At 42.4% G+C, this 18,298-nt stretch overlaps 1 protein-coding gene across 1 annotated transcript in view; it reads right to left on the reverse strand.

Moving 5' to 3' along the window:
* Positions 1 to 5,863: 5,863 nt before the first annotated feature.
* The window catches only part of KLF13 (Kruppel like factor 13), a 51,105-nt gene continuing 38,670 nt past the window's right edge, over positions 5,864 to 18,298 (reverse strand). Inside the window, exon 2 of the mRNA XM_019533431.1 lies at positions 5,864 to 11,488. Coding sequence (XP_019388976.1) covers positions 11,196 to 11,488 — 293 coding nt within the window. The 3' untranslated portion in view covers positions 5,864 to 11,195. The remainder of the gene's footprint in view (positions 11,489 to 18,298) is intronic.

Genomic DNA, 18,298 nt, shown 5'->3' on the forward strand with positions numbered 1-18,298 from the left:
TGACCCCAGTATTCTTTCCTGCCATGGCAGGGGGTCGGACTAGATGATCTGCTCAGGTCCCTTCCGACCCTAGAAACTATGAAACTAACTTTGATGTTTTTCTAAGGTGGTGTGATATCACAGGGAGATGAAGTCCAGGGTGTGCAAGCATTGGAGACAGCATGAAACTAACTTTTCTCTTGCCCTAAGATCCCACTTCCATAAAGAAATCACATAAAGTGGGGAAGGTGGGGAATCTGGGCTGATGGGAGATACAGGATGTCTGCCTCTGGCTTTGCTGTGTTCGGGCTGTAACCTGCAGCCCCCACAAGTCCTGGGAGTTTGGATAAGGCCAGTGGGCTCTGCACTCCCCTTCCCTGCTCCGGCCTGGTTAGTCGTGAGGGCTTGTCTTGTCATGCAAAGGCAGCAACTGGTAGCTCGGCAAGTGGGACTGCCAGCAGCAAGGGCCTACCTCCCTCTCATCTCTGCCACCAATGCCTCCTTGTTTGCTGAACACTTGCTCCAGCCAACAGGAGCCAGAGCACTAAATCTGCCAGCACCAGTCAGGTTGGAAAGGTTGATCCTTTATTTACAATTAGGATGAGACTGCAATGATATTTAATAGCTGTTTTTCTCTTGGTTATGTCTAGTAATGGCTGTGCTATTATTATACTGCAGTACTCTTTTGATCAGCCTTATGGCTCTTTTCTTGTCTGAACCCCCACTCTGGAGTCTCTAGACTTATTTATTCAAACCTCTGTCTGAATTGCCCAACTCCCAACACACTCCCCCTGCTATGCTTCCTTCACCCCTCCTCCTGCTTCTCAATGCCTGAGAGTCTGACTCCCGTCCCATGCCTGCAACTTTGCTGAGGAAGCCCATCAGAGGCTCTTCCCCACCCCCCAACTGCTTTTATCCTAAACTGTGCCACTAACTCACAGTAGCTAGACCAGTGGTTCTCAGCCTTGTTAGGCTCAAAGGCACCCGGCAAAACTTTTCAGAATTTAGCAGCACCTCATTTAAAAAAGCAAATGCACATATGCTATGCACAGTATACTATAAACATTATAATTCTATTGTTAATACATGTTGTTAATGAATGAATAGGTATACTGTATTCACTCCTTCAGGCTGCTGGTGGGGAGAGCTAGGGCTCTGCCTGGCCCAGAGCATGTTTGCTCTTAGCACTGCCTAGGACTCCCCACACCTGGCTCCAGGTCACTGGTAGGGATCGGGAACCACTGGGTCAGGCACTTTCCTTAGTTACCCAAGGTGACTCCCCCCCTGAACTCCAGCCTTGGGACCCAAACAGATGGAGTCTGGGGACACCTAGCCTATAGGAACAACATATGAGGCTGCACTTGCAGTAAATTGGGAGCACTGAAGGGGTGGGAAGGGCAGGAAGTATGCAAAAGGACACATGCAGCCCAGGAGAGGGGAGGGGACAGACCAAAGGGGTGTTGAGGTGTGGTCACTGCCAGTGTCACCCACCACAGGGTGAAATTGGTATTCGAGAAGCATGTTGGAGCCAAACTGAGAAGCAGCTGCAACAGAAAGGCACACCTGCCTGCTTTGCTTTATGCAGGCACGCGCACTGCTGCTTCTGCAGCATTTTCTGGTTCAGCTCTGCCCTGCCTCCTGAGAGCCAAGGTGGGGGGCACAGTTTCACTGCATGGAGGCAGCAACTAGGAGATAGATGCCACTGCCAGCAGGTAGCACTGCCCCATGTACCTTGTTTGTCAGGAGGCAAGTTGGAGCTGAATGGGGAAAAGCTGTAGCCGAGGTGGCAGCCAAACTTGTATGATGTAATGCAGGCAGATGTACCCTTCTCCTGCAGCTGCTTCTTGGCTCAGCTCTGATGTGTCTCTTGAAAACCAAAGCATGCCGAGCAGTTTCACCTCACAGCAGCAGTGGCATTGCTGGCATCACAGCACCCCGGCCAGTGCTGCAACACCCATGTTGAGAACTGCTGAACTAGATTCACCTGCCTTTCCTGTTTAATTGGCATGCAACCTACCTCCCTATTCAATTGCTTTACAGCAGCATGGGCAAAATATAACCTATGGGCTGGATCTGGCTTATCAAGTCATTGGATCTGGTCTGTGGCTGCCCCTGCAGCACTCTGCACAGGGCCAAGCCTTGCCTGCTCCTGCCTGGGGCAGCCCATGCCATGCTCCTGCCCACCCCCACCCCCACCAACAGCGCTGTCCTGGGCCCCAGCCCCAGCCTTGGCCAACGTGCATAGCTTCCCAGCAGGGCTGCTCCCACTGTTGTTGCTGCAGCCACCAGGGTACTGCTCGGCTTCCCTGCTTCCAGCAGCTCCACCACCTCCTTTGCCATCTCCAGGCAACGTGGGACAGGGGCAGTGGCCATGGGGAGACATGTCAGGCACCACATACCCAGCCAGGAGTGGGGAAGCTGCATCTAGGCAGCTCCTGCCCCAGTACATGGGGCTCTGGCTCCATATCCAGCTCCTGACTGCCTTTCACCCACTCTGCTCACCTGGCACAACGAGCAGCCACCTGTGAGCAGCCAAGTGTGTAGAAGACAGCCCTGCCAGGAAGCTGTGCATGCTGGCCAGGGCAGGTGCAAGCAGGAGTGCAGCATGGGCTGCCCTGGGCCGGAGCAGGCAGGTGGAGGGCTGCAGGGGCAGCCGCAGGCCAGGTGGGGGCTGGGACAGACCGCAGCTGCACCGCACCACCCAGGCAAGCTTTGCTGCACACACCCCCTGCCCCCGCCTCCCTTCACCCCCAGCCAGCTCCCAGGACCTAGCGCATGGGCAGGCCCCTCTCCCCACACATACCCCCCCACGCACATCCTCACTCCCACCCCACACACACTTCCCCACCCCCAGTATACAAGAATAAGACTTTAGTTTGAGCTATTATGCAATTGCCTGTATATACACTACGCAAAACAAAAAAAACGAAAAAAAAAATCAGGACAAAAATTATTTTAAAATAAAATTAAATATCATAGCTGCTTGATTTTTAATATATGATTTGTTTTTTAATTTATAATTTGTTAAAATGATATCTTCTAAACTATTTTATATGTGCAGCCCTTGACAGCTCACCAAAACTCGTTAAGTGGCCCACCAGTCAAAATAAATGTAATTTGATCACTGATGTTTGAAAATACCAACTGACCAGCTCCCTCCGTTGTTTTTAAACTCACTGGGTTTGACTACAAATATGGGTTGCATCCTCTGAAACTTCCCTTCATATTTTTCTCTTGTTTTTTTTCTCTCTCAAACACCTTTCTTTCTAAGTTTATTTCGTCTTTCCCTACTGTGCATTCAGATATACATACTTTTAATGATTGTTCTATGATCCATTGATGAACATGTCGTTTGTGTGCATCTCCTTGTAAACCAGGGCAACAAAGCTTCAAAAGGAATGTGCTGAAATTTAGGGAGACAATTTAGGTAGCCTTAGAAAAGTCTGATGGCAGATTGAGCCAAATGAATTCTTCTCTTCTGAACAATGGACACCTGCCAAGTAGATAAACATTTGATGAAAAAGTTTTGAATCATGAACAAGGCAGAAATGCGTACATTTATCAATCTGACAACAGTAGTTTCTTTTGTGGACTAGAATGCATTAACGTGTATATATGAATGTGTTGGTGTCTGGATGTGGAGCTGCACGTCATTGTAGTATGAAGGTGAAAACTGAGTGCTTACATTGAGAAGGCACTTTTTTCTGTATCTGTATATTCAGTGGTTTGTAACTTTCCCAGGACCTGAACTTTTAAAGGGTTCTTTTTTTAATTTCATCTTGCTTCAATGTTTGAAGAAAATTTATTCCTCTTCTCTTGTCGGATCCAAATATGGGAGGGGAATTAGGTATGTAGTGTGGCATATACAGTATCTTCCACAGTCATTATATTCATGTTGAGACTTAGTGTGTTTTTTAGTTTCTGCTAGAGTGGTTTGTAAAATGTGCATTTTGAAGCCTCTGTCTTACAGAAGAATTTGCATGGGAGCCTCACAAAATGTCCCTGCTCTTGATTTTTTTGATTAAGGGGAACCCAGCTGTACTGGGAAACCCTTTCTTTGCCCTCTCATGAAGCCCTCAGAAGATAGTAGCAGACAAGGAGGTGAAGAGTTTTTGGAGGCTATCAGGCAATGCTTGAATCTGGACTTCTCTTATTGAAAAGATTTCTGATCCCTATTTTTAAATGACTGTTTAAAGCAGCGCTCTTATTGATCACCTGGCTGTCAGTCAAGTGGAGGGGAGAGGCCAAGAATTGGATTTAGGGACAGAAGTCCTACACAAAAGAAGATGGTAAAAAACAGCCACTCTCTATTACAAGGACACTCAGGAAGAGCCCACCTGGAAGATAAAAATTGAGAACAGAGTGGTCTCGAGAGGACAGGCATGTGGGGGAGCTGATTGTTATGACTGAGGTGAGCTTAGTGTTTGCCTGTGCCAACATCAGCAGCTCGGGTCTACTGAACTTTATCAGACTTAGGCCTCTACTCAAGGTTCTGCTAGAAACTTGAGCTCACCCTAAAGCTTCACTGGGTGCTCTGGATGTAATTCCCCATCTCCCAACTGTTATACAGGGTCTGGACATAAGTAAAGAGGAGCTATAGCATGCTAACATGTATGTAGAGAGGGATTAGGCAAAATGATGGGGCTTTCTAGGCCTAGCAGACCTAAACATTTTGTCTCCCACTGTCTTGATGATCCACCAGTGAAGAAGCAAGGATATTGGTGGTACTTCCTTAGAGGAAATATTCTTAGATAACAATTCCTTAAATAGTATATTTAAGTATTTAAGCACTTTTGAGATTTAGCTAGTCCATTTGAGTAACTTATGAAACAGCAGTTGATCATAAGCACATGCAGATGAGCAAGTTCACTGGTTTGTGGTCAAAGATAATGAATAGCACGAATAAGCCGAGAAACATGGTATTAAAGATAATGGCTCTCCTCCAAGTTATTTGCTCTTAACAATTATCGTGACTTCAGCATGAGAAATACGTTCATTTTCAAAGCCTTCCCACAAATGTTCTTGACTTCCTGGAAATGTTTGAGTACTAGTCATCTTCCTTTACTTGCTTCATATGTCCAGTCTGTAAAACTAATTGCAGACATTGCTTATTTGTACTCTGAATCCTCCCATACTGCAGGGTATAACATTGTTTTATCAGTGTGGTAGAAGAGAGGACCCGGGTTGTGGCTATGATGTCAGCTACACCGGGACAATGGCTCGTGGCTGAATTACAGACCTGAGAATTCAGAGCACTGGGGCTCTGATCTTTTTTCTGCCACGGTCTGCCTTTGTGACCATGGCATTATATTTATCTTTGATGTGCTTCAGGTTTCTCATCTTCAAGTAAGAGCACATTGGGATGTTGTAGGGCTAAATTTACTAGTGTTCATAAAACATCTCCATACTTGCACAGAAAGCAAATAGACTTACATGTTCAAAGAAAATGGGAGGGGGCATTTGTATAATTTGACTCATAAGGGTTAGTCTCATGAGCAGAACTGAAGTCAATGGGACCATTGTATGCACTAGTCTTGAACAAGGTCTCCTGGATTTGACTCTATAACCTAAAATCCCTGAGGCAGAAGACCATAAATATCAAGCCACCATCACACATGTAAGATTTGTCTTGGTATTAAAGTGCCTTAGTTTTTTTAACAGTGATGACATTCAAAAACCTGTAACTGATGTAATTATCTCAACTTAAACCCCTGTTTCTACTTAGGCTTTTTGTTTCTTGTTTACAATACTAGATCTAAAAACCTTCCCTTATTTTTTTCCAGATCCAAAATGATTGTAGATTAGCGGAACGTTTGTTTCTACCCATTCCTAGTAACTATTTTTAGTCCGATGCCTAGGAAAGGAAAATGATAAAAAAAACCCACTTAATTATAAATTTTATTTTAAAATGTAAACGTTGCTAACCATGCATACAAGTTAAGACAATATTTTACAATTGTTAATTTTTTTTGCATAGGACATTGTCACAATATATAATCTATGCAGTATAAAATACATAAAAAGTTACAGCAGAGCAAGAATAGATCGGCATATATTTGTACAACTGTAATACTTCAATGTAGTGATTTAGATAGTTGAAAAGTGACCCATGAAAGCATTGATGTGCTGTTGAAAAAACTGTCTGGGTGAAAATGATGCATATGGCATTTAATTTCACCAAAAGCTGAAAATATGTATGTAAACATGTGCATTTGCACACTGACACAAACAGTCACTGACGCACATACACGCACACAGCATTTGTAAATATACAGGTAACTATAGCTGTAACTAGAGATGGGACTAAACCACAAAATTCAAAAGGGGAGTTAAACTCTCCCAAAATTCAGGGATGTTTGGTTCAGGTCCATCTCTGGTTGTAATAAAAAAGATGCCTATAGTTGCTCTGCAGACCGCCCCTCAGACAGGTTATGTGTGTGTCTGTGTATACATATAGGAAAATCTACACCAGTAGATGGTTTCATGCACTCTATATTCCTTAGCAGATACATGAGCATCTTTTGGGTATTTTCTAGACCACCTGTTGTCTCTATGGTTGTCCCCAGCACTTAAAAATATAAAGTTCATTATACTGTTCACTGGCATAGTCCATACATAAGCGCCAGTACACACATGGTGTAAGACAGCACCAGGGAGTAGATTTGTAGGCATCAGTTGGTGACATTAGCAAAGCAAATGATTATGGAAAAAGTAGCTTTAAATATGAAGAATTTATTTTTCTTACTCTTTGTTCATAAAGCATGGTTCCAAAATCACAGTGCAGTTCACACAATACCAACCTTAGAACTTATACTGCTCTGCTGGACTGGGCAAATCTGGGTGTGAACTTGGACAGCTAGGACTGTATGAGCTTGCATGGCCCTTTCTTACCCCTGATTCCATACTGGCTGAATGGACCAAATAGCCCTGAAATGATACAGCGTAATGAGGTTTTGAAGCTGAACAGAGGCTTGCAGGGCCAGAACTTACTGCAGCTAACAATGCAATAGGAAAGGTAAGTTATGCATAGTAAAACATGTCATCCTGTACAGAAGTTAGGTGTTCCTATCAAACGTAGGCTTCTGATGGTTTCTTATAAATATATATCTTTACCATTATGTAATGTAAACCGATACCAAGCAAATATTACAAAAGCAAGAACAACTAGTTTGCGGACATGAGGAGTGAGGGGACATTTCATAGCTGTCTAGACTTTACCAATCTGGATTTCTCCTAGTGGGAAAGACGGAAAACTGAAGTCGTATGGCTGTTAATGCACTTGGATCTTGCATAAAAGGAGGTTAATGCATTACATTGCAAGTTTCTAATAACTAGAATAAAATATGTTTAAAAATCCACTGAGACAGAAAATACCATCCTTCTCATCCCTCACTGGTCTCAGCTGGATAGTGAAATTAACTTAAAGAAGAGAAGCCTTGGAACAGTTTATATCACTTTAAATGTAATTTACAGAGAAATATCAAGTGGCTTCAACTTTTATTTTAATGTAGGTTAAAAGAGAAGAAAAGAAGCCTTTATGATTGCAAAGAAAGCTGAAAAGATAGGTATTCAGTTTTGCGCACTCTTCCTTCATCATGCCAGTTCAGTCCAAATTCCAGAACTAGCACTGGGGACAACTGTAACCAAACCCTGAGATCTTTCTTTTTACTATTAAATACATCTATTCTAAAAGAATGAAATTAAAGATTTAAAGTCTGCAGGCAATGTTGTTATTCACAACTATCCCATCACCTGAGTTTTTAGGACATCTGGGAGTGGAAGGAGTGAGATAAGCTTTCCATAAATCGGAGTGGGCAGAAATAGCACCTTACCAGAACAGTATTTCCTGAGCATCTAGTGATGGGAACCTGCTTTCACGTGAGATCACACAATTAAACAGCAAGTTCTTGGAGCTTGAGGTCAGCTTGAAAAGGCATTAAGTTTTCAAAAACTTTATCTGAGCTGTTCAAACGTCTCACATCTGCAAAACTGGAGGAATTATCACAAGAAAAGGGTCTTACAACGGTGTGGCACTTCTGCTTCTGGACAGATGATTACATCTTTACACGTAAGAATCTGGCAGGAGGTTTTGTTCGCATTCAATTATAAAAACAACTAGTGGGCTAGAATGTAGGGAAGGAATTCATCATCAGCTTTCCGAAAGAGCGCTTAATAGAGGCTTTGACAGTCTGTGGTGGGGGGGATGTTTAAAAAATGACAATTCTTGACTGGCAATTTAGAAGTGTTATCTGACATGTTTATCTCAGAGATGGAAGACATTCTGAAGGTGTGAAGATTTGATTCAGAAACCTTCCTAAAGTTTTAGGTATTTGCAAGAAATTTGGTCTCATGGAATGAATTGGCTGAGGTGGGAATTCCTTTCATAGCAGCTTCTATTGAATATTTCAGCTTCTGTTTAAATTTACAAAATAATTTTAAAACCTCAAGGTTGGGGAGGAAATAAAAAAAGATTTAGTATGTTGTTTGGATAAACAAATCTGCCTGGCACTTCTGTTTAGAAAGGTTGGTCCCATATTCCTCTGCTGCTGTTCAAACATTATTAGCAAGCTTGCAATATGCCTAGATGAAGGTTATTAAAGCATTTTGCCTATAATTAAATCTATAACCATTTCCATTACTTTAATTTATGCTAAAATGTTATAACCTGAAGAAATCTATTATAATGGGTGGAATAGAACTGCAAACTGCACATAGAAGTAGGAAGAATATAATGCTTTCTTTAGAGAAAATAATGGATGCTCATTTGCAATCGGACTATAAAGGCCATTACTGTTTCAGCTGATACATTTCCAGCACTTCATATTTATTCTTTGTTTTCAGTTTGTTTCCTATATCATTGTACCCATACTAAGTTATATTCATGTAAGAAATATATTTGACATCTAATTAATTGTTTTAAAAGTGTGTGCACTAGGTACAAATAACCTGTAAAATTCTTTATCTAATTATTTTATTGCCCCTTTATAAGCTACAGCACAAAAGCATTTCTATCAGCCACAGAAATGATTGGAATGTGAATTCCTATTACCCGAATTGTATAAAAATGTCAATGTTGTGCATCTCATTGGAAGAGATTACAAAAGTTATAACTATGGAGGTAAATGGGTATGGCTTTTCCCAAACCCACAGTGAGCAAGCAACTCCATACACAGATCAAACAGTTCACAGAGCCTCTTACAACAGGCTTCTTCCATTCTTTCATTTTCTATTCATTATTTCAAACCAAAAACTCCAGCCTAGTGTGATTTACACTTTGTTAGGGAAGAAAATGGTTTTGTAATAGTGATGATTGAACCAAATATACATAAATGCACTGAAATATCTGTATTTTCACCTATATTTAAGTAGTTTCCAATCATACAACTGAAGGAGTGCTTGATGTTATGAGGAATTTAAATGTTATGCAAGTACCTATGAAACTACTTATAAATCTATACTGCGTTAGCCTCTCACAGTTAATATACAGTACAAAAAAAATTAAAAACTGGCAAAATTGAATCAATGCAAAGCAGCAAATAAGATATGAATCAAGATTCCTTTGGAATATGGAGGCATTCACTTTCTATCAAACAGCAGGTTTGGTGTATAATTTCTTTTCACTATGCTACACTTGACTGCATTTATCTTGTACAGTAATATGAAAAAAGTCCAAAACTATAAAAGCACCTGATTTTGTTTTATATGCACCATTCAAACCAGCCAAACCAAACAAAGTGTATTCGCTGCCAATGAGACTCTGCTACATTGCAATGCTCTGTTCTTTTGCTGTATTCCAGATCATTTGTAAAGCACATACCAGTTGTAAAGCATAGAACAGCCCAACATGGAAAAAATTAATTAAGATCCCCCCCCCCTTTTTTTTTAATATACAATGATTTGGAAGTAAAGAAAGCCTGACTTTATAGATATAAGGGAAACATGAAGCACTGTTAAGCTAAAACATCATTTTTATAACACTTTTTCAAAATGCATGTTTTATTTTTCCAGTCAAAGGACATTTTATGATGATTTTTTTTGTTTCCTTTTATCAGTGACCACAGTTACGAAGCAACAGGGTACAGAAATTTTGTCTTAAGCAATTTCTTTATCCTATTAACATCGAGCTGTACAGTAGGTAAGTACCTTATTAAAAGTTTTGATGAACAACTGGTTCAGCTATGCTCTTTTCTTAGTTCTTAACAAAAAAATAAAATTGTTCAAGTCAATGTGGTTTGATTTGAATATTTTGCTGGTCCCATATTCAACAGGCAGTGCAGAGAGCTTAACACTCGGGGAGGAGAAGACGCAGTGCCTCCAGAATTCCATACTACCTTGCAGGAAAAGCGTTACCCAGTGTAAATGTGTTTCCTTATGCTTAGGTTACATGATTTAAGGCATCTCGTTTAGAAATCTTTCTTGGAAATTTAAACTAGTTTTAAAAAAATTTATCCATCCTCAGGAAGGTTTTTGCAACAGGAAGCTGGTTATGGAGCATCTTCAGCAAGAAGTAAAATGGCCACTTGCTATCAAAAGCAAAGAGCAGCTAGATGAAAGAGGAGAGGGCCGTTGTATGGGCATTCCCAAACATAAGTATGTAACTGTGACATCAAACAATACAAGAGCCTGGCATTAAATTCCAGTTTGTTTGCCTTTTTTTGCCCCCCAGTGTGTGAAAAAAACCTAGCAAAAGCTTCCGAGTGCAAATATATCTACAGAATAAGGCTGCGGTTGGGGTGTGTCTTCATTGTAATTATTGTGTGATATAAATATCCATCCCTGAGAAAGGAGAAGGGGGGACAAAACTCGACACAGTTGGATTGTAACTGTACATATGCGTGTGTTGTGCAATCTGTTCTTACAAAATGACTTCAACACCTGAGGTGAACTAAAGTTCTTGGGTTTTTTTTAACGGTTTTCTTGTTTTTTACAAACAACAGTCAAGAACATCCATTTGTGGCTGTAAAATGTATGAAGTATCAAGCCAGCAAAAGTCTCTGAATTAAACATTCAGGTCCATCTATCCATGAGGTTAGGCCAGCTGCCTGTTTGGTGACGTGAAGACAATTTATTCGGAAATTGCAGTGAGAGGCAGCTACTTATTGATTTTTAAAATAAAACAATAACGAAAAGCAAAGAGTTCTAAAAAAGTGTGCAACACAAATTAAACTCCACAATATAGATCAGAGGCAAAGTGCTGACGTCCAGTGCAGGTAGGTTTACGGGGAGCTGTCAGGGCTAATGGTGGGGCTCGATGCATCCGAACGGCTGTAGTCACTGACTGACCCTGTTCTCGAACTGCTTCCACTCCGTCTCTTGAGCATGCTGGGATGGAAGTTGGCATGGCGCCGGGCATGCTTCGTCAGGTGGTCACTGCGCATGAAGCGTTTCTCACAGAGAGGGCAGCCAAACTTCTTCTCTCCAGTGTGAGTGCGATAGTGCCGGGCCAGCTCATCAGAGCGAGCAAACTTCTTGTTGCATTCCTGCCAGCTGCATTCGAAAGGCCTCTCACCTGCAGACAGGAAATACAGCAGTCTTGCCATTAGAAAGGTAAGCAGTGCAAGTACAATGTTTCTTATTTTCTCCACGTGGAAGAGGAAATGTATGAGAAATGGAGCTGAATGCATGTCACTGACCCTAGAGGGAGGGAAATAATGGTTTTATGCTCCCCAGAGAGGAAGCCTCTGTAGCACCCAAAGTTACTGAGAGCTCCACAAATCAAAACAGTGATGCCCTATTGAATGGCCTATTTTTCAGCTGTGTAAAGCAGCTGTTGCTCTCAGAAATGTCAGTGGCAACTGTGGAGCTTGGCACCTCTGAAAGGGTGTCCCCTATTTACAGACCTGTAGACTTTGATCCTATACACACTGCGCAGCCACCTGCAGCGCTCTCACTAAACTCCAAAAGTTAAGGGTCAGAATATCTGGGATATATTCGCAGCTCTGCTACTCCTTTTCTGTCTGGCCTTGGGCAAGTTATATTGCATCTCCCAGCCTCAGTTTGAAATGGTGATTACAATGCATACTTTCCTTTGTAAAGTGGTTTTAGACTTATGCATAAAGAAGAAACCTGTCATGTCCATTTATTAGACCTACGTGGTCTTTGCTGCCATCATATGATCTTAAATGTATTTAAAGACAGAAGAGCTATATCTAGTTAGTACAGATTCTCTAATTAACTTGTGATGACCAATTCTTTAGAACTTCCTGGTTGCACTATCTAACTCTGCCTAGTGTTGTGGACAAATATGCCATGTGGGTGAATGTCTTGAGGTTTCTAAGCTTTACAAACATTCTGTATCCAAAAGAGAAAATAGAAGTATTGTATGTGCTAAGCCAAATAGGAAGTGAGGGAGGGGATATCTTAAGGCAAATTCAATACATTTTAAATAAACTGTTTGACAGTAAAGTCAACTCCAGTCAAATTTCCATCTGGGCAGCCTTGTGCCCAGAATCTATTATTCACTTAAATATATGGTCTAATAGGAGGCCTCAGCTCAGAAAAGGGGACCTTTTGTTTCTCTGACTGCAAGGCACACAAGATTGAGTAGATTCAAGATTTAAGTAGCTTGTCTTTGGGCAAATGGGATTTGACTCCTAGACTGGACAAGATATATACAGGCCCTAATGTAAATTTCCTTGAATGATCAGGAAATAATCTTCATTGGACCATTTGTTCTCATGCATGAATATACTGTGTTCTTCATGGGACAGGCCACAGTTACAATATATAGTACTGATGATTATTTTCATACAGTGCATAGAAGGGCTTCCCATCTATTTTGCGATCTCAGATAGTTTAATGAGTACATTGGCTTCTAAAATAAAATATTATTCCCTTATCTAAGACAGAGAATGTCCAACATATGTGTACATGGATCACAAAGCAAATATTTTTCCAAAAAAGAGTCACTTAGTTTGACCACCTGCATTATATGTGCTATAGAATTTCACCAAGTGATTTCTGCATCAAGTCTATAATTTTTGGCTGAGCTAAAGGTACCACTTTAGAAGATAGCCAGCTTTGGGGAACTGAATCTTTGATATTTTTGGGACAAGCAGCACTAACAACAGACCAGATAACCAGACAGCGATGGAGAAAACTAGTCATTAAATGTTAAACATCCCCTATTGTGGGATTTTTAAAAAGCTGCCAGAGGGATATTTCTTCCATACACCAGGAGTGATGCTTTTATTCCTGTTAATCAGTGTTGCATGCATCACCTTCTGCAGATGGAGCTGAGAATGTGCCCCTCTGTGGACAACCACAAACATGAGGTGAATTCCTGGGAATTCTGTTCACGCAGCAGGAGATAGCAAATGCTTTCGTATCACAAGCCAACAGTGTTTAAATAATAAATTAAATATGTACTTTCTGCATGTAAGTTATTTGCCTCCAGAGCTAAAGCAAGATCACTTTTGTTGTGTAACAGTCTCCCTGGATTCTTAATCAACTTGAACAGCAGAGGAGGGTGGGGGGTACACATAACATGTCGAGTGCTAATGTAAGGAAGTGGTATGAGAACAGACAGTATGGAACTGTCGGTACCTCCTGCAGTTTTAATACGTGTGGATATGTAGCGAATGCTCATATAGTGCAGGTGGCTACCAAAGCTTAGAAGACTCCAACTCCAAACACATAACCTCCTCCTAATTTCCCTCTCCCTATGTACAAGGGTAGCCCCCTTGGCAGTTGCAGCAGAGATGCACAGGTACTATTATGACATTAACATATCACTTTGTTTTTCCTTATAATGGAACTTCACTTTCTCCTCTCTCAGACCTCTCAAGGGACCCTGTGCCAAGTTTGGCCCAGGCAAGTTAATATCAGGCTACCGCTCTTTGGATCAAACAAAGAAAGATCATTTCAGTGATATAAGTAACCATGGCATCCCTTCCCTCCCTCCCACAATACCTGCACTGCAAGAAACGTGTTCCAAGCTTCTGCCAAACTGGGGCACAAAAGGCCCATTTATATTGCATTTTATTTTTGTGTGACCCTGCAAAACCTTCCAAGTAGCATCAGGTTTGACGGTTGTTTTTGCTTTTCCTTTGGGCACAATGCATGTTTTACTCCGGTAGATATGCTCAAACACTTCTATTATGTCTGCCTTTTGGTGAGGGGGTGGGAAGGGAGCAGAAAGGGGTGCATTTCCTAGAGCTGTGTGAAGGTTCAGGTGCTGATATGATTTGGAAGAGATTTGGCCTGATTCGGCAGCTGAATCTCCTAATCTGAATCAAATCAGAAGACCAATAATAAAAAGGTCTGAATCAATTTGAAGCTCTCTGAATTGATTTGGAAAAGATTTGGAGAGCTTTGTAGATTGAGGTAGTCCCCACTCGCTGCAGCAGGGAGCTGGACCCGGACTCGGTGCCGATAAGTAGGCCCAGCTGCATCCCCTGTTTCTCCCTCACCCCCTGAGCACCCCCCAACCTCTGCATTGCTCTCCCAGCCCTCCCTTCTCCCCATGGCTGCCCCACTCAGCTCCCATTTCTTTTAAAAAAAAAGCAAAAAGCCCCCACTCACTGGCTCCTGCCAGGTAGGGGTGGTTATCCCTGCTGCCCCCCACTGACCCACACTGCATGGGGGACTCTGTGAAAAGTGAAAGCCCCCATTCCTGTTGATAGCTGCCCTGCCTGGGCCCAGCTCCTGGTTCTTTAAAAAAAAATGAACAAAAAGAAAACCCTACACTCACTGGCTGCTGCAACAGCCATCAGGGCTTCTGGAGGCTCATCGCAGAGCCCCCCATACAGTGCAGGGCAGTGGGGTGCAGCAGGGATTGCCCCCACTTCCTGATAGAAGCCGGTGAGTCAGGGCTTTTTTTCTTTCTTCTTCCTTTTTTTAAGAGCCGGAAGCTGGGGCTGGGAGAGCAGGCAGGAGATGGGGGCTCATGGCAGTGCCCCCCATGCAGCACAGGGCAGTGGGGGGCAGCAGACAGGCCTAGTATTTCCTGTCTTAGTATGAGTCTTGCTGGAACAGTGGTTCATGGAAGCTTTTGAACACACTTTCACCCATGCTAATATTCTTAACATTTTCATAGCACCCAGGATTAACAGATATTCTTGGAAGGAAGGTTTGTCGTCACGCAGTGGCTGTTTTTTTTCAGTGAAATGAAATGTCAGTTTAGAAATCTGTTTCTTTCCTTTTGTTTGCAATATGGTGAAGGAAAAACAAAATGGTATCTCACATACCATCAACTAGCCCATAATCTGCTGCTCTTTTCCATGTCTGGCATTTAGTAGGAACTGACACCAGGTTCTGGAGCTCAGGAGTAGAAAGGGAGCTGTAAGCACCTCCTCTTTGACTGACTGTGCGTTTGCACAGGGCCAGTCATAATCTGGTCCCGAAGGACATCGACAGCCAGAGTTAATAGAAGGACATGACAATAATTATGGTGGTGGTAGTAGTGGTGGTCATGGTGACATGGGCAACGGACCAAAGAAAAAGATGATGACTTAATACAACGGAACGGAAAGAGATGTTTCTCCACTAACCACTTCTTCATCAACCTGTGTTCTAATCCATCCCAAGATCTCTCTATCTTTTTCTTCCTCCATCTTCCTGATCCACATTTATGCTCCCTGGTATCACCAACATCTGAGTCATCTCTTTTTGACAGTGATTCTTCAATGACTTAGCCCAGTGTGGTCACTTCCCAACAGTGAAAGACACATGGCATTGCTTTTAGTGGCAGTTGGTGTTCTAGAGTATTTTTCAACTCAACTAACATAATCATGTCATTAAAAGAAAGCTTTGCATTGAGCGAATCCTGGGCACCTAATAACAATTCTCATAATAAAAATAAGCATAAGGTCAGGCACTAAGTTGCTTTTGGGCACGTATTAAAGTGAAACCTAGCTGCAACTCCAAAACCTCACATGAAAATTTCTCAGGCTGCCATCAGTGTCATCTCTCAAACAAAAGGGATGTGGTTTCTGTGCAGGTAGGTTATATAAATGTCCTTTTACTGGCAGTAAAGCAATCAACAGAACTAGAGATTATATGAATTGATTGCTTAATCTTGTCAGGGAACATGCAGCCACAGTACAGTTTTCTTGCATAAGCATTAAGCCATGGACATGATGTTCTCTTTAAAAAAAAAGAAAAGGGAAAAAAAACCTATCAGTGTTGAAGTAGCTATTCTTGTGCAGCGTGAGGCAAAATCTGCAGGTCTTCCTCAAAAGCCAATGAGAGCTTTCCTGTATTAACAACTGCAAAATTTGACCCTATGTGTTAGCATTGAAACAGTTCACATTTGTTGAAATACAAAATGGTGTAACCTGTCATGAACATGCATATTCTTCAAACCAAAACCACAGCTCCCTGGGACCCTTTTGTGAGAGAAAACATTATGGGCAGTGCCAGTACATCTTGCCGCATGAAACAGAACTCGGTTGCAAAAGGTGAACTGCTGAAGGCTTAAATGCAAGGCGTCCACCATTTGTCTGGGAGCTTCTCCAAGAACAGGTCAGTGTTGAGCTGTATTGCAGTCACATGAAACACAGCTGGTATTTCAGCAGCATTTTAAGTAGTTTAGACCCAGTGATTCAAACAAATCTAAACTGCCCTCTCTTGTTTCTCTGCCACAGCACATGATATCACATAGTTGGTGTTTGGAGTTACAGCACTGAAGTATACAGCAGATGGAAAAACACCACATTTGAAAACAATTCAACTGATCTCAATTCAAAATTACACAAGCAGAAACATTTGGGCTTCTTCCTGAGCTCCACCCAGGCCAAAGGGAAAAAGCATGTTGTTAAATCCCTCTGGCTTCAGGAAATCTGAAATGCTCAGTACATCACAGTGTGATCTGCAGGTGTGCTCACTTCTGAATCTTTTACAGCACAGCTTCTATGGCAGAAAAATACCAGAGAAAGAGGGTGTTTCTGTGCCATAGAAACAGCGTGAGTAATTGGTCTGGCCCTGAAAAGGATTCAGAAGCAAGTAGGGACAGTATTAACTGGGACTTTTCATGTCCGTTTTTATGAAAGCTCCCAATGTGTAATTTCATTTTGGTAAATCAGCCTATCTATGGATGCATGCCACACACGGTCATGGGAGGCAAGGACCATGGAGATGGTGGGCCACATGTTGGCCTCTACTTAAACTAATTTACGCTTGTCTTTGTATGCAAAATTGACACTGAACCTGGTCTATGCCCAGCTGTCCCCTTACACACCTGGCTTTTCAATGCCTGGGGTAGGAGAAATGAACAAGTGTGATGTGCTTCAGTGATCCTCAGACCCTTTAGGACAGCAGTTCCCAACCTCAGGTCACAACCTAAATGAGGGTCGTGGGGACAATGCTGGCAGTGCTGCACACAAAGGACGAGCTGCGCCGCATGCTGGGAGCTCCCCTGCCCCTGCCCCCGGGCTACTGCCACCACCGCACTCTGCTCCCAGCAGCGCGTCATGGCAAAAAAAGGTTGGGAGCCACCGCTTTAGGAGTGCATTGCAGTCTGTGTAACTCTAAGCAGCTCTGAAGCTATAGAGTTGTGCTGGCTGACCCCTGGTTCTGCGGAGGGAGTGGGGGGAATGTGACCCAAAACAACCTCTTTTCCACATTCTCAATTTCTTCATGGAGGACAGATCAGCCAAATTCATGTGGCTTGATGTGTGTTTAAGGTGTGGATAAAAGGCACTGTTTATTAGTTCAGGATTAGTGTTTCAAGTGTGCAAGTTGAGTATTAATCCAAGGAACCTCTTCTTAGAGGACTGGAGAAATTGGCTACTTGAATTTTCTCTCAGTAATTTTCACCCATCATTAATTTTGTTTGCTAAAGTAGTTCTTTGTTACAACAGGTTAAGGGGGCTGGCCTGTACTTGATTCGTGCCAATACAGACCAGTAAAGAAAGAGATCTGAATATCACATCTGCACATCAACTTTCTACTGCCCCCTGATGATCACTGCCACTCTTCCATTTTACAAAATAGCCTCTTCTTATTTTCCCTCACTTCTCAGAAAAAGACTTTGCTGAGCCCCACCACAAGCAGGGAAGTGAGAAGTGCTGACCTGTACCAAGTCATTGGCCATCTTCAGATGGCAATAGCAGAGCTGAGCTGCTTTCCATCTGATTCCAAATGGAAGGTAAGCTATAGGCTGGGAGACCTGTCTTGTATGGCCATGTACTATAGGTATGAAAAAGGATAGTCATTAAGAGTCTCAGATGCTCAAATAACCTTCTTTTAGTTTTACCAGACCACTTAGATGGTGACTCCCTTAGGTGTCCAGAAAATCCACAGAGTTCAAGAAAAAGAGACCAAATGTTGTATAAGAAAGATGCGGATAACCTGGAGAGGGTCCAGAGAAGGGCCACTC

Source organism: Crocodylus porosus, unplaced genomic scaffold (genome assembly GCF_001723895.1).
Source record: "Crocodylus porosus isolate Cpor-Errol unplaced genomic scaffold, CroPor_comp1, whole genome shotgun sequence".
NCBI lineage: Eukaryota > Metazoa > Chordata > Crocodylia > Crocodylidae > Crocodylus > Crocodylus porosus.